The 13720-nt window shown below is 47.6% G+C and overlaps 1 protein-coding gene across 5 annotated transcripts in view; it reads right to left on the minus strand.

Moving 5' to 3' along the window:
• Nucleotides 1-13720, minus strand: part of LOC125099795 (core histone macro-H2A.1) — a 73058-nt gene that overhangs the window by 31290 nt on the left and 28048 nt on the right. For all 5 annotated transcript variants that reach the window (XM_047729237.1, XM_047729238.1, XM_047729234.1 and 2 more), the window contains exons 3-4: nt 10654-10760; nt 10017-10214 (exon numbers count right to left, since the gene is read on the minus strand). In XM_047729237.1, coding sequence (XP_047585193.1) covers nt 10017-10214; nt 10654-10760 — 305 coding nt within the window. The remainder of the gene's footprint in view (nt 1-10016; nt 10215-10653; nt 10761-13720) is intronic.

The following is a 13720-nucleotide window of genomic DNA, read 5'->3' on the forward strand; positions in this document are numbered from 1 at the left end:
TATTTTCAGATTACAATGTTTTGAAATTAGAACTCAACCACAAGAGGAAAGATGGAAAGAAAAATACATGGAGGCTAAAGAGCATCCAACTCAAGAATGAATGGGCCTACCAGGAAATTAAAGAAGAATTGAAAAAAATTCATAGAAACAAATGAAAATGAAAACACAATTGTTCAAATCTTTAGGACACAGCAAAGGCGGCCCTGAGAGAAAAGTATATAGCTACACAAGACGTTCTCAAGAAACAAGAAAGGTCTCAAGTACACAACCTAACCCTATACCTAAAGGAGTTAGAGGAAGAACAGCAAACAAAGCCTAAACCCAGCAGGAGAAGAGAAATCATAAAGATCAGAGCAGAAATCAATGAAATAGAAACCAAAAGAACAGTAGAACAGATCAATGAAACTATGAGCTGGTTCTTGGAAAGAATTAATAAGCTGGATAAACCCCTGGCCAGACTTACCAAAAAGAAAAGAGAAAGGACCCAAATTATTAAAATCATGAATGAAAGAGGAGAGATCACAACCAATACCAAAGAAATACAATTATTAGAACATATTATGAGCAACTATACACCAGCAAATTTGACAATCTGGAAGAAATGGATGCATTCCTAGAGAAAAAACAACCAAAACTGAACCAGGAAGAAAGAGAAAACCTGAACAGACCCATAACCAGTAAGGAGATTGAAGCAGTCATCAAAAATCTCCCAACAAACAAGAACCCAGGGCCAGACGGCTTCTCAGGGGAATTCTACCAAACATTTAAAGAAGAATTAATACCTATTCTCCTGAAACTGTTCCAAAAAATAGAAATGGAAGGAAAACTTCCAAACTCACTTTAGGAGGCCAGCATTACCTTGATCCCAAAACCAGACAAAGACCCCATCAAAAAGGAGAAGTACAGACCAATATCCTTGATGAACACGGATGCAAGGATTCTCACCAAAAAACTAGCCAATAGGATCCAACAGTACATTAAAAGGATTATTCACCACAATCAAGTGGGATTTATTCCTGGGCTACAAGGATGTTTCAACATTCCACAAATCAATCAATGTGATACAATACATTAATAAAAGAAAGAACAAGAACCATATGATACTCTCAATCAGTGATGAAAAAGAATTTGACAAAGTACAGCATCCTTTCTTGATCAAAACTCTTCAAAGTGCAGGGATAGAGGGTATAAACCTCAATACCATCAAAGCCATCTATGAAAAAGCCACAGCGAAGATCATTCTCAATGGGGAAAAACTGAGAGCTTTTCCCCTAAGGTCAGGAACACACTAGGGCTATCCACTAACACCACTGCTATTCAACGTAGTACTAGAAGTCCTAGCCTCAGCAATCAGACAACAAAAAGAAATAAAAGGTATCCGAATAGGCAAAGAAGAAGTCAAACCCTCACTCTTTGCAGATGATATGATAGTTTATGTGGAAAACCCAAAAGACTCCACTCCAAAACTGCTAGAACTCACACAAGAATTCAGTTAAGTGTCAGGATATAAAATCAATGCTCAGAAATCAGTTGCATTTCTATACACCAACAGGAAGACAGAAGAAAGAGAAATTAAGGAGTTGATCCCATTTACAATTGCACCCAAAACCATAAGATACCTAGAAATAAACCTAACCAAAGAGGCAAAAAATCTGTACTCAGAAACTATAAAATACTCACAAAAGAAATTAAGACACAAAGAAATGGAAAAACGTTCCATGTTCAAGGATTGGAAGAACAAATATTGTGAAAATGTCTGTGCTACCTAAAGCAATCTACACATTTAATGCAATCCCTATCAAAATACCATCAATTTTTTTCAGAGCAATATAATAAATAATCCTAAAATTTCTATGGAACCAGAGAAGAACCCGAATAGCCAGAGGAATGTTGAAAAAGAAAGCTAAAGTTGGTGGCATCACAATTCCAGACTTCAACCTCTATTGCAAAGCTGTAATCAAAAACAGATACACAGATCAATGGAACAGAATAGAGAGACCAGAAATAGACTCTCAACTCTATGGTCAACCAATCTTTGACAAAGCAGGAAAGAATGTCCAATGGAAAAAAGACGGTCTCTTCAGCAACTGACACTGGGAAAGTTGGACAGCCACATGCAGAAGAATGAAACTGAACCATTTCCTTACATCACACACAAAAATAGAATCAAAATGGATAAAAGACCTCAATGTGAGACAGGAATCCATTAAAATCCCTGAGGAGAACACAGGCAGCAACCTCTTCAACCTCAGCCGCAGCAACTTCTTCCTAGAAACATCACCAAAGGCAAGGGATGCAAGGGCAAAAATGAACTATTGGGACTTCATCAAGATCAAAAGCTTTTGCAGAGCAAAGGAAACAGTCAACAAAACCAAAAGACAACTGACAGAATGGGCAAAGATATTCACAAACAACATATCAGATAAAGGGCTAGTATCCAAAATCTATTAAGAACTTATCAAACTCAATACCCAAAGAATAATCCAATCAAGAAATGGGCAGAAGACATTTCTGCAAATGAGCAGACATTTCTGCAAAGAAGACATGGCAAACAGACACATGAAAAAGTGCTCCACATCACTCGGCATCACGGAAATACAAATCAAAACCACAGTGAGATACTACCTCACACCAGTCAGAATGGTTAAAATAAGTCAGGAAATGGCAGATGTTGATGATGCGGAGAAAGGGGAACCCTCCTTCACTGTTGGTGGGAATGCAAGCTGGTGCAGCCACTCTGGAAAACAGCATGGAGGTTCCTCAAAAAGTTGAAAACAGAGCTACCCTACAACCCAGCAATCGCACTACTGGATATTTACCCTAAAGATACAAATGTAGTGGGACACCTGGGTGGCTCAGTCAGTTAAGTCCCTGCCTTCAGCTCGGGTCGTGATCCCAGGGTCCTGGGATCGAGTCCCGCGTCAGGCTCCTTGCTCGGCAGGGAGCGTGCTTCTCTCTCCACCTCTGCCTGCCACTCTGTCATAAAATCTTTAAAAAAAAAAAAAAAAAGGTGCAAATGTAGTGATCTGAAGGGGCACATGCACCTGAATACTTATAACAGCAATGTCCACAATAGCCAAACTATGGAAAGAAACTCCATGTCCATCAACAGATGAATGGATAAAGAAGATGTGATACACACATACACACACACACACACACACACACACACACACACACACACACACACAATGGAATACTATGCAGCTATCAAAAAAGAAAGCTTGCCATTTGCAATGACATGGATGGAACTAGAGGGTATGCTAAGCGAAATAAGTCAATCAGAGAAAGCCAATTATCATATGATCTCTCTGATATGAGGAATTTGAGAGGCAGGGCAGGGGGTCATGGGGGGTAGGGAGGGAAAAAAATGAAACAAGATGGGACCGGGGAGGGAGACAAATCATAAGAGACTCTTAATCTCAGGAAACAAACAGAGTTGCTGAAGGGCAGGGTGGGTGGGAGGGATAGGGTGATTGGGTGATGGGACACTGGGGAGGGTATGTGCTTGGTGAGTACTGGGAAGTGTGTAAGACTGATGATTCAGAGACCTGTGCCCCTGAAGCAAATAATACATATATGCTAATAAAAAATAGTTACCATATGATCCAGTAATTCCATCACTCGTTATGTACCCAAAGAAAAGGAAAACGCTAATTTGGAAAGATGTATGCACCTCCATGTTTATTGCAGTATTATTTACAATACCCAAGACAGAGAAGAAACCCAAGTGTCCATCAAGAGATGAACACACACAGAAGTGGCATGTGCATATATTATACACATGCACACACGATGGAATATTAGTCTTATAGAAGGATGAGATCTTACCATATGCAACATGGATGGACTTAGAGGATATTACGCTAAGTGCAATAAGTCAGAGAAGATAAATACCGTATGATTTCACTTACATGTGCGATCTAAAACTCTGAAGAGATGACGAAAACAAAAAGCAGAAACTGAATCATAAATACAGAGAACATCAGGCTGCCAGAGGAGAGGTGGGCGGCATGGTGGGCAAAATGGGTGAAGGGGTGTAGGAGGTTTAGGCTTCTAGTTATAGAGTGAGGCACAAGGATAAAGGTCCAGCACAGGGAATAAAATCCATGGTATTATAGTAAGGTTGCAGGGTAACAGATGGTAGCTACACTGGCACTGGGTGCCGTGAGATATACAGAGAAAACAAACTGCTATGTTGTATGCCCTGAAACTAACATTGTAGGTCAACCATACTTTAAAAAAATACTACAAAAATAGATACAAGCTTTCAGTTCTGAGATAAGGAAGTAGAGGGGATGTAATTCACAGCTCCCAGCTACAGTTAATAATGCTGCATGGTATATTTGAAAGTTATTAAGAGCAAATCCTAAGAGTTCTCATCATGAAGAGAAATGAACTTTTTTTTTCCTAGTCACGAGATAATGAATGATTTGAATTTACTGTGGTAACCACTTCACAACTGATCTAAGTCCTTGTGCCATACACCTTAAATATATGTAGTGCTGTATGTCAAAGATATCTGGATAAAACTGGGAAACAGTGCTAGAGAGGAGAGGAGGTGGAAATTTTAAGCAGAGTATGTATCAGGAATGCACAAATATATTCAATGAGAGTCCAGGATGTGTTATTTAAAACAAAAATGTTTGTAAGCTGTTGGCCCCACTTGCCTCCAGCAGAGAGCTGTCAGCCCTCCACCTACAGAACAGGGGGGCTCTGCCAAGGCAAGTAAAGGTTCCGCGGTCACAGGACACATGAGGGGCCTGAAGTCTGGGCTCTGAAATTCTGCATGTGATTTTTGGTTCTACTACTGACTACTAGAGCATGCTGCTTAACTTCCCTCTCCCTTCGATTCCTTGTGGGAAAATGGAGTCTAAGCTGGGAGATCTGATAAACCAGTGGCCTCGAGAGAAAGCTGCCAAAACCTGTCTGTATAAGACAAGCCATTCCTTCCCAGTTCTCTCCAGTCTGGCTACTTGGCACACAAGCTGAGTCTCTTGCATGCGAAGATCCCAGCCCACGACAGGGTAGCTGAGGTACACTCAGATGCCTCCTGAGAAGTCACTACATTCAAATCACAGTAACTGTTCCCCTAAGCTGGGATTACTTCCCTGCCCAGCCTTTCGGATTCAAATACCATTTTATGAAATGGTGACAGCAGGTGGTAGATTTTTTTCAGATCCTGGCAGGAGGGGGAAAAGCTAACAAGCAAAGACTCTTTGTCAGTCTCCAAAAGGATTGACTTTGGGGAATTTCATACTGTTGTACAAATCCACAAGCTCCCACATATCATACCTGCACCCAGCTTCATTCTGAACAGCACACACCTATTCGATCAGAGTCAGGGGGAGACCTATTTAAGAACACGCAGGGCTGAGTATGCAAAGAGCCTTATGTGAAATCGCCAACCTGAGATGACCTCTGCCCGAGCTCTTGTACCCGGATGTCTGACCTGCTAGGAATCTCATTAAAAGACCAGTAAGATTTTGCAAGGACAGCAGCATTGGTTCTTCTCACAAGAACCAATGTCTTTCTTTGGCATCCCTTTCCCAAACATTCATCATTCAATTTTCAGTTTAAATTTTAATTTCTCAAAAAAGAAACGGGCGTCCTCCTAAACTCATCATGGGCTCCTTGCTAGGCAGTGAGGAGCAAGCCTATCTTCACGATTCAGGGGGTGATTTCCACATGGGGGTGGAGTGCAGTTGGGGGTTTTGCGAGTTTGTTTGGGAAAAGTCCTAGGTGAGACTGAATCACTATACTGTACACCTGAGACTGCGACAATGCCATATGTTAACCAACTGGGATTAAAATAAAAACTTAAAAAAAAAAAAAGGAAACAAATCAGGTGAGAGAATTTTTTAACCCAGATTTTTTTTTTTTAAGATTTTATTTATTTATTTGACAGAGAGAGATCACAAGTAGACGGAGAGGCAGGCAGAGAGAGAGGGAAGCAGGCTTCTTGCTGAGCAGAGAGCCCGATGTGGGACTCGATCCCAGGACCCTGAGATCATGACCTGAGCTGAAGGCAGCGGCTTAACCCACTGAGCCACCCAGGCGCCCCTTAACCCAGATTTTTGGCAAAAACAGTCTTCTTAGAGATTATCCTATGGCTCTCAGTGATCTTTCTGACAAGGGGTCTTAACCTGGAAGACTGAAGCCTAAATGGCTTCCTTCGAATCTTCAGGATTTTAAGCATTGGAAAACCTAATCTTAAGAAGGGTTCCTAGACCCTCCAGCTGCCAGAGGTGTGCGTGTTATGGAAACGTCAGGAACCTCACATCCAAATCCTGTCGGGTGCTCTCTAGGAGGAGGCAGGCAGGCTGGCTGGCTGGTCCTCTGCCACAAGCGCTCTCCCGTCAGTCACTTGAACCCCCAATACCCTCCTCTCACAGGCCTCTCTTCCAGTGCCACCTGACCAGAGAAGCCTCACCCGATGGCCTCTGAGGGTAACGCCACCTCTGGTGTCCCTGCGGTGTTTCTGTCACGGCATCCTCCTCCCCACACCCCTGTAAGGGCTCTGACCCCCTCACTAGACCAAAGCTCAGCAAGGGCCTGCATTCACTGCCGTACCCTAAGGAGCAAGAGGAATGAGGAGCATGTGCAGGGGCGGTAACTGTCGATCCAACGGAGGCATCTTCTTTCAACAACTTTGGTGTTCGCTATTAAGAGGAGGAGGCAGAGTCTGAAATTTCTGAATGGGCTCAGACGCTCTCTAGGTGAGCAACAGTCACCAGAAATCATGTTCCCCTTGGGGACTTTGTCCTGCAGACTCGTGAGCACAGACACCTACATACGATCTGGTCGGAATGCTCAGAACAACAGCAAGTCCGTTCACAGAGACCTAGTAAGGAGAGTGGTGCTTCCTGTCTAGGGCACTAGAACCACACCATGGAATATTCCAGAGCCAGCTCTCTACTGAGCGCTGCGGAAGAGCAAGGGAGTAAGAGCAGCGGCAAAGCTGTGCGTCAGGCACCACTGTAAGGATGCCACGGCGTTCTCTCCTCAGGCTCCCAAGCCCCATGTTCGAGCTCCATTCCACTGATGAGGAGACCATGACACCAGAGAAACTCAGTCACTTCCTAAGGTCACGCGGCCAGAAAATGGCTGAATTAGAACACAAAGCCCAGCAAGCCGGCACCCCTCACCACTGCGCCACCCTGCCAAAATGGGGGGTAACATCTTTTACGTGTATTTATATTTAAAGGAAGGGACAATGAGGAGAGCTTTACAGATCTCTACGCTTTTCCATGCATAGACTTTCTGAAAGGTACATCAACGTTACAGAGACTGCTCTGGAGAGGCGAAGTGGTGGGGGCCTATGGTGAGAGCTCTTATAGCATCCTCCTTTGAACCATCCCCACCCTTACACATGCTACCTAGTCAGAAACACGGTGCACACATTCAGGCATTGAAATGTGAGGTTGGAATGGATGCCATCATTTTATGGGAGGGGGTAAACTGAGGCACAGACTTGCCTGAGGCCACCCAGGCAGGCAGGAAGAGTCCCATGGTACCATCAGGGCCCCGGACTCCCAGTCCCAGTGGGTTTTGTGGCCTCCGCTCACTGGATCCATGACAGCTGATTCAGCTGTCACAACTGGAGACTTTCAAAACCTCCCAATTACATCGAATTGGGGGGAAAATTATGATTTGGAATTCAAGTGTTGACACTTGAAAAATACCAACTCTCTTTTCCTCCAAGTGCTTTAGCATGTTACTAAAGCTTTCTCTGCATGTCTCTGGAAAGGTTATTTTCAGAACATTCCACTTAAACCTAGAGATGCAGGTTTTCTGCTGTTTCTGGGAGCTGACACCACAATTTACATTAAACAAATGTTTTGAAAATTAGCTGTTCACGGTTCCAATTTCAGCTTCCCCCAGGGTTTAATGTTAGCCAAATACTGGTACAGTAAGCAGACAATGTGTTTTATTGTGTGGAAGAAAAACAGACCACCATAACAGACTTCCTGCTTTTGTAATCAAGGGGAAAGCTGAGTGTTTGAGTGATTATTGGCATATGGTTATTAGAAACAGTGAGTTCCAAATATAGCTACTAAAGCTAAAGACACACACACACACACACACACACACCCTTCATTTCCAGTCCAAAAAGAAAGAAACAGCGTTCCTAGTGTTTAGTAAAGTGGAAAGGCCAGAACGTCGTCAGGCAGTAACTACTAGGGGAAGACCGGGGTGATGGGAGCAGGGTTCAGCCCAGGGTTGCCCAGGGCACACAGTTAGAGGGGCTGCTCTGAAGTCAACGAGCAGTGGGTCTGCACGAACAAAGGCCACGCTCGGGCCATAGCTGGAGGAACGCTAAGCCAAGCACCAAGGGCCCTGCTCTGTGGGCGGCCAGCTCCCCGGGGCCCGTGATCCAGAGATGATGGTCTTGGCATCTTCATCATCTCTTTTAACGTTTAGAAAGGCATACACAGGCGCTTTGCCCCTGCCTTCCCTGTCATCCTGCTCCTCCCCGCAAATGTGAATATTGAAAGGGGAGACAGAAACAGTTCAAACTGCTAATTCTATACTCGGCAGAAACGAGTAATGGAGCATTCTGCGACATTCCTGCCTGGCCAGGAGCCTCCCCTAGGACTTGGGAGTTGAGTGGAGCATAAGTGCCTGGAAAATGCTTCCAGGATGCTCTTCAGTAACATGTTTCCCTCTCAGAGAGCTGGGCCTGATTCTCAGCTAGGTGGGGTGGGTCAGGGTGATGGCCTGCGGACAAGACAAATTCAGATTTTTGTGTTTTGGGGGAAGCATTTGTTCATACCCACCAGCATGGACAAAGAGTACAGCCACGTCCACCTCAACTACCAAAGATGGGCAACAGTGTAGACAGAAGTTGAGGGCCAGAGGCCTGCTCTGTGGACCCACTCAGAGCAGGGTACATGCTGGGAGGGTGGACTGGAGAGGGGCACAGTGGCAGTGCTCCTGCACCCTGGCCTGGTGGGTGTCCTCCCCATCTCATCAGGCCAAAGGCTTTGGGTTCTGGTGGGAAGAACATGCCGACATGGCATCTGACCCTCAAGGCTTCTCCAAGGAACTACTACTGAGGGTTTCACAAAACAGGCAGGTCACCTGCCAGAGGAAATTTCCTCCTATTCTGGCTAGAGACCAGAAGGCTCACACCTGAGGGGGTGCCCCAGGGCAGAGCAGGACAGCTTAAGATTCCATTTTGTTAAGGAGGAGCTCTGACTGCCCGGTCACTAGCTGGTTGGCCCCAGAGGCCGTGACAAGAAGCCCAGAGGCCGGGTCCAGGGAGGAAGAAACATGGAACATGTGTTTCAGGTGCTTTGGGGCCTCCCGCTGATGCTGAGACAAGGGGGGTGCAAACTCCCACACGCCCAGACCTCCCGAGGGTGGGCTGCGGCTCCTCCACTGTGAGGATCAGGGCTGGGGATTAACTGGTCTGTCCCCCCCACCCCCATGAAGACGTTAGGTCCCACCCTGAGAACGCTTCACTTGCCACAAAAACATCAGCACCTGGGACCTCATCTCGGGCCAAGCTGGGTCTGGCAGGAGCATCTGAATAACACATCTGTTTTCTTCCTTAACAAGGCAACCGTTCTGAAGAGCGAACTGTCTGAACCATCCTCCCTCAAAGATGCTCAGAGGAGGACATGCAGGCATGGCAACACAGTGAGAGTTCTGAGAGCATCAGGGGCAAGGAGGCAGCCAGTGCCTTTAGGTAGGACTCGATGGCAGCTGCCCCAGCACAGGAAAGCTCTGGCATACCCAGGTCCCTCTGCAGAGGTGTGAGCCTCTCCCTTGCGGGCCAGGAATGGGGTCCTTGCAGCCTAGGGCTATCTGCCCCGGCCTCCTCCCCACATCCCCCTTGCCTGCAGGAATGCGGGGTTTTTACTCAGATTCTAGCTGCTGGAGCTGGGCTAGCCTCTCTGCAGGTTCCTCCTTTGTCCCTGGATAAGCCCTCAGCAGGAGGGAGCCACTCTGGACCTCACCTGCATGCACTTGTCCTGACCAAACGCACACAGCCCTGCCCCATCGTGTACCTTGGATTTCCGGGCCCCTTTCTTGCCTCCTGCTTTCTTAGACACGGGCTTCTTCTGGGATGGAGACTTGGCCTTTTTGGCTGGGGGTGGTGTGATGATGGCTTCCAACTTCCCTTTGGATCCTCGTTTCTTTGCTAGCAACTCTGGGTGGATGTTTGGTAACACTCCCCCGCTGGCTATGGTGACTCCTTTTAGCAGCTTGCAGGAAAATCAAAGTAGCAGATGGTTAGCCTGTCCACCAGGCCCCTGACCTTCAAGAAGTCTGCCCTCCCCATTCACATTCTTGCTTTGCTCCATCGAACTCCTTCCTCCAGGGCATCTCCAAGGATGCTGACAGGACCCAGGCTCACTATACAAGGGAGAAAGGCCTCAGAGTCCCTTGCTCCAGTGGAACTTCACTACCTTTCTTACAGGGAGAGCCAAATACCTTGATCCATTCCCTCCTGTCCCCAAATAAAGCCTCAAGGAAAAACTGGCATGGGGCACGTGGGGGAGGGGGAGGTCAGAGAAGCTGCTAGTAGTCCAAAATGCAGAGCACACCTCTGACAGCCAGCCAAACACCAACCTCCCTGTGTTTCTCGGGCAGAAGGACTGCCCACCCAAGCGTCTGGCAGGGGAGGGAGAGAAGCACCCATACCTGATTCAGCTCCTCGTCGTTGGCCACGGCCAGCAGGATGTGCCGGGGTGTGACCCGTCCCTTCTTGTTGTCTCTTGCAGCATTGCCCGCCAGTTCCAGAATCTCAGCTGTGGGGAGCAGAGGGGGAGAGCATTGGTCATGTTAGAATGTCAGGGGACCTCAGGCGTCCTCCCAGGTCCCACGTTCATGGGCCTGGGCACGGCCAGCGGCCTCAGGAAACAGCTACCCCAAGGCATGAAGCTGCAGGCACTCTGCCCTGCCACACCTAGAGCTGAGTCGGCTAGTTGCAGATGTGCTCAGTGGGACCAGGAGACCCCTCCACTCCGTCCCCTTTGTTTGGGATATGAAAACGTGGAGAGAGAAGGGACCAGCTGAAGGTACCCCAGTAAGAAGTGGGGGAGTGGACAGGAGACCCTGTTCCCCAGAACGGGCACCCTGCTGTGTGGCTCTAGAGGGAGCTCTGCTTTCTGAGTACTGGGTCCTGTCGGGGTTCAACATTGAACACCTACACATTCAGACTCAGAACTAAAAGGGTAGGACGGGACTCCACCAAGTCAACATCCCAAGAACATAAACCAAAAGAGGCAGGATGCAGAAGAAGAGGCCGTAGAGACCTAACAACCAAAAGCAGTGTGTCAAACCTATCAATGCTTGATGGGATGCGGATTACAAAAAAAAAAAAAAGAGAGAGAGAGAGAGAAGAATGAGAGAGAGCTATACACGTCATTCTGGACAAAACGGAGATCTGAACACAGACTGGTATTAGACACTAAAGGATTATTGATCTTATTGGGAGTGACTATAATGTCACTACTCTGTAGAGAACACGGTTCTCTACAGGAGATACAGGAGTATGTACTTGGGGGTGAAGGAGCTTGACGCCTGCAATTTACTCTCAAATAATCACAACCAACTCCACGGAGTAAATGTGGTGGTGCACTAAGTGCTATTAAATCTAGGTGTGCAATCAGAGTGCTCCTCTTTCAGCATAGTGTATGCTTGACACTGGCACTTTAAGATTTTATTTTTTTGAAAGAGAAAAAGAGCGAGCGAGAGCACACACACAAGCAGGGGTGGGGCAGAGGGAGAAGCAAACTCCCCACTGAGCAGGGAGCCAACTCAATCCCAGGACCCTGGGAGCATGACTTGAGCCGAAGGAAGAGGCTTAACCGACTGAGCCACCCAGGCGCCCCAGCACTGTAAAACATTTTATATCCTAGACAGCTAGAAGCCCGGACCCTCGTTGGTGCTTGGGTTCATGTGCCCATCTTTCAGGACAGACCCTCGCTGGACAGGACGATGGTGCTTCCATTGCACCCAACATGGGCCGAAATCGCTAATGCCCTTGGCAAGAGTTTTTTTCTCCTCCACAGCACAGTTCTCTTGGACGATGTCAACATCATCGCTTCCTCATTTTCTAAACCCAGACTGTCCTGGAACGTATCTTACACTCCCCTCCCCCATGTCTGCAATTCTGCCCAGGCCACGGCCCTGCCTATGACCCTGGCTCAGGCTGGACCCCCTCTGGGTACTGAAGAATTTCTAGTATTCTGAGTTATGTTATCAATACTAGAGATCTCCAGCAAAGTCAGAACTCAGATCATTGTAAAGTAAGCGGGGAACAGGTCCTGTGCTTAAACTTTATGATATTCCATGGTCCACATGAAGGAGGGCTAGCTGCTGGACCCAGGGCGGTAACTAGGGCATAAAATGCTGAAAAAAGGCCTGGCTCCTCACACAAACTCTCCTCCTGGGAGCGGTGGAAAACTAGCCACAGCCTGAACAAGTTTCCACCTGGAACCCAAGGCAGGAACTCAGAAACTCAGTAATCGAGTCACTGAAGATACATCCCCCCACACCCAGAGACACCATGAGACCCCTACCTACTTGATGCTCTCAGGCATCTCACCTTGAATTTCCCATTTGAGAATCACTACAGTGAGGTCCCATGAGGACCTGATGAGAACCAGCACATTTCCCACCCTTAAGCATTAATCTCAACGGGGCTGTTCCCACCACAGCCTGAGGGCAAATGGTGGGGGAGAGGGCCCACCTTCCAGTTTAGCTGAGGCTTCCCTGTACATGACGGTGGCAGTGGGCTCCAACGCCCAGCAGAGATGGACCTATCTCAGCCAAGCAGGAAAGGGGGCCCGGGAGGCCCAAGGGACCCTAAGCCCCACGTGCCATGATAAGAAATGGGCCCAAGCTTGAGCTTCTTCCTCTTCCACTCCTGAAGGAGGCACCACACCCTCAACACTCTGGTCCTGCCCGTGACTGGGGAGGAAGCTCCCATAGGAGCCTCAGCTGATGCAAGCACAGACTCTAGGGTAAAGAAAGGAGAGCTGGCCAGAGCTGTCTCTGGGGGGAACCCAAGCAGCGAGAAGCTCAAAGAGGAACAGCTGGTACCAGAGCAGTCCTTAGCCGGCATTCCTCCTGGTCCCCATTATCCCCGCACCTCCTCACCATGCCCTGGTTTCTGGGGCCACAGGGAAACATGGGGCAAACAGCACCCGCAGGGCCAGAATGTACAGAAGGAGTCTGGTGGATTACAATCTTTCCCCCATAAGGTGCTAAGAACGATTTACCTGGCCTGCATTAGGCAGAGACCCACCATGGTGCCCTAAGCCCACCCCTGTGAAATTATGGTTTCTCAGGCAAGAGGACATGGCTTATTTCTTCCTCCTACCAGGAGTGGTAGTGAAAGGCTCTTCCCAAGAGAAGGGCAGTGACCACCATGGGGAGACCTGAGGTCTTATTTTAGGCACTGCTCCTTTAACTTCTGGGTGTGCAGGTGAGGATGTGATGATGTGAGGAGACTGGGGAGGTGGGGAGGGGTCACCATAACTCTTAGTGGCCTTGGGCCGCTCCTTTGGGTGGGACACAGGCAGCCTGTGACACAAGGATATAAAGCACAGCAGTGGCCTGTGAGTAGCTCCCACGGCTCAAGGATCTGGAGATCAATTCTCCAGCAGCTCTCCCTCGCTTCCAAGAACTTTTCTTCCCCGCAACTGGCCCAGCCCCCAGGCTCTTACTCTGTGGCTGAAACCTCCATGGGCAGAGTGACTCC

Source organism: Lutra lutra, chromosome 5 (assembly GCF_902655055.1).
Source record: "Lutra lutra chromosome 5, mLutLut1.2, whole genome shotgun sequence".
In the NCBI taxonomy this organism is placed as follows: Eukaryota; Metazoa; Chordata; class Mammalia; order Carnivora; family Mustelidae; genus Lutra; species Lutra lutra.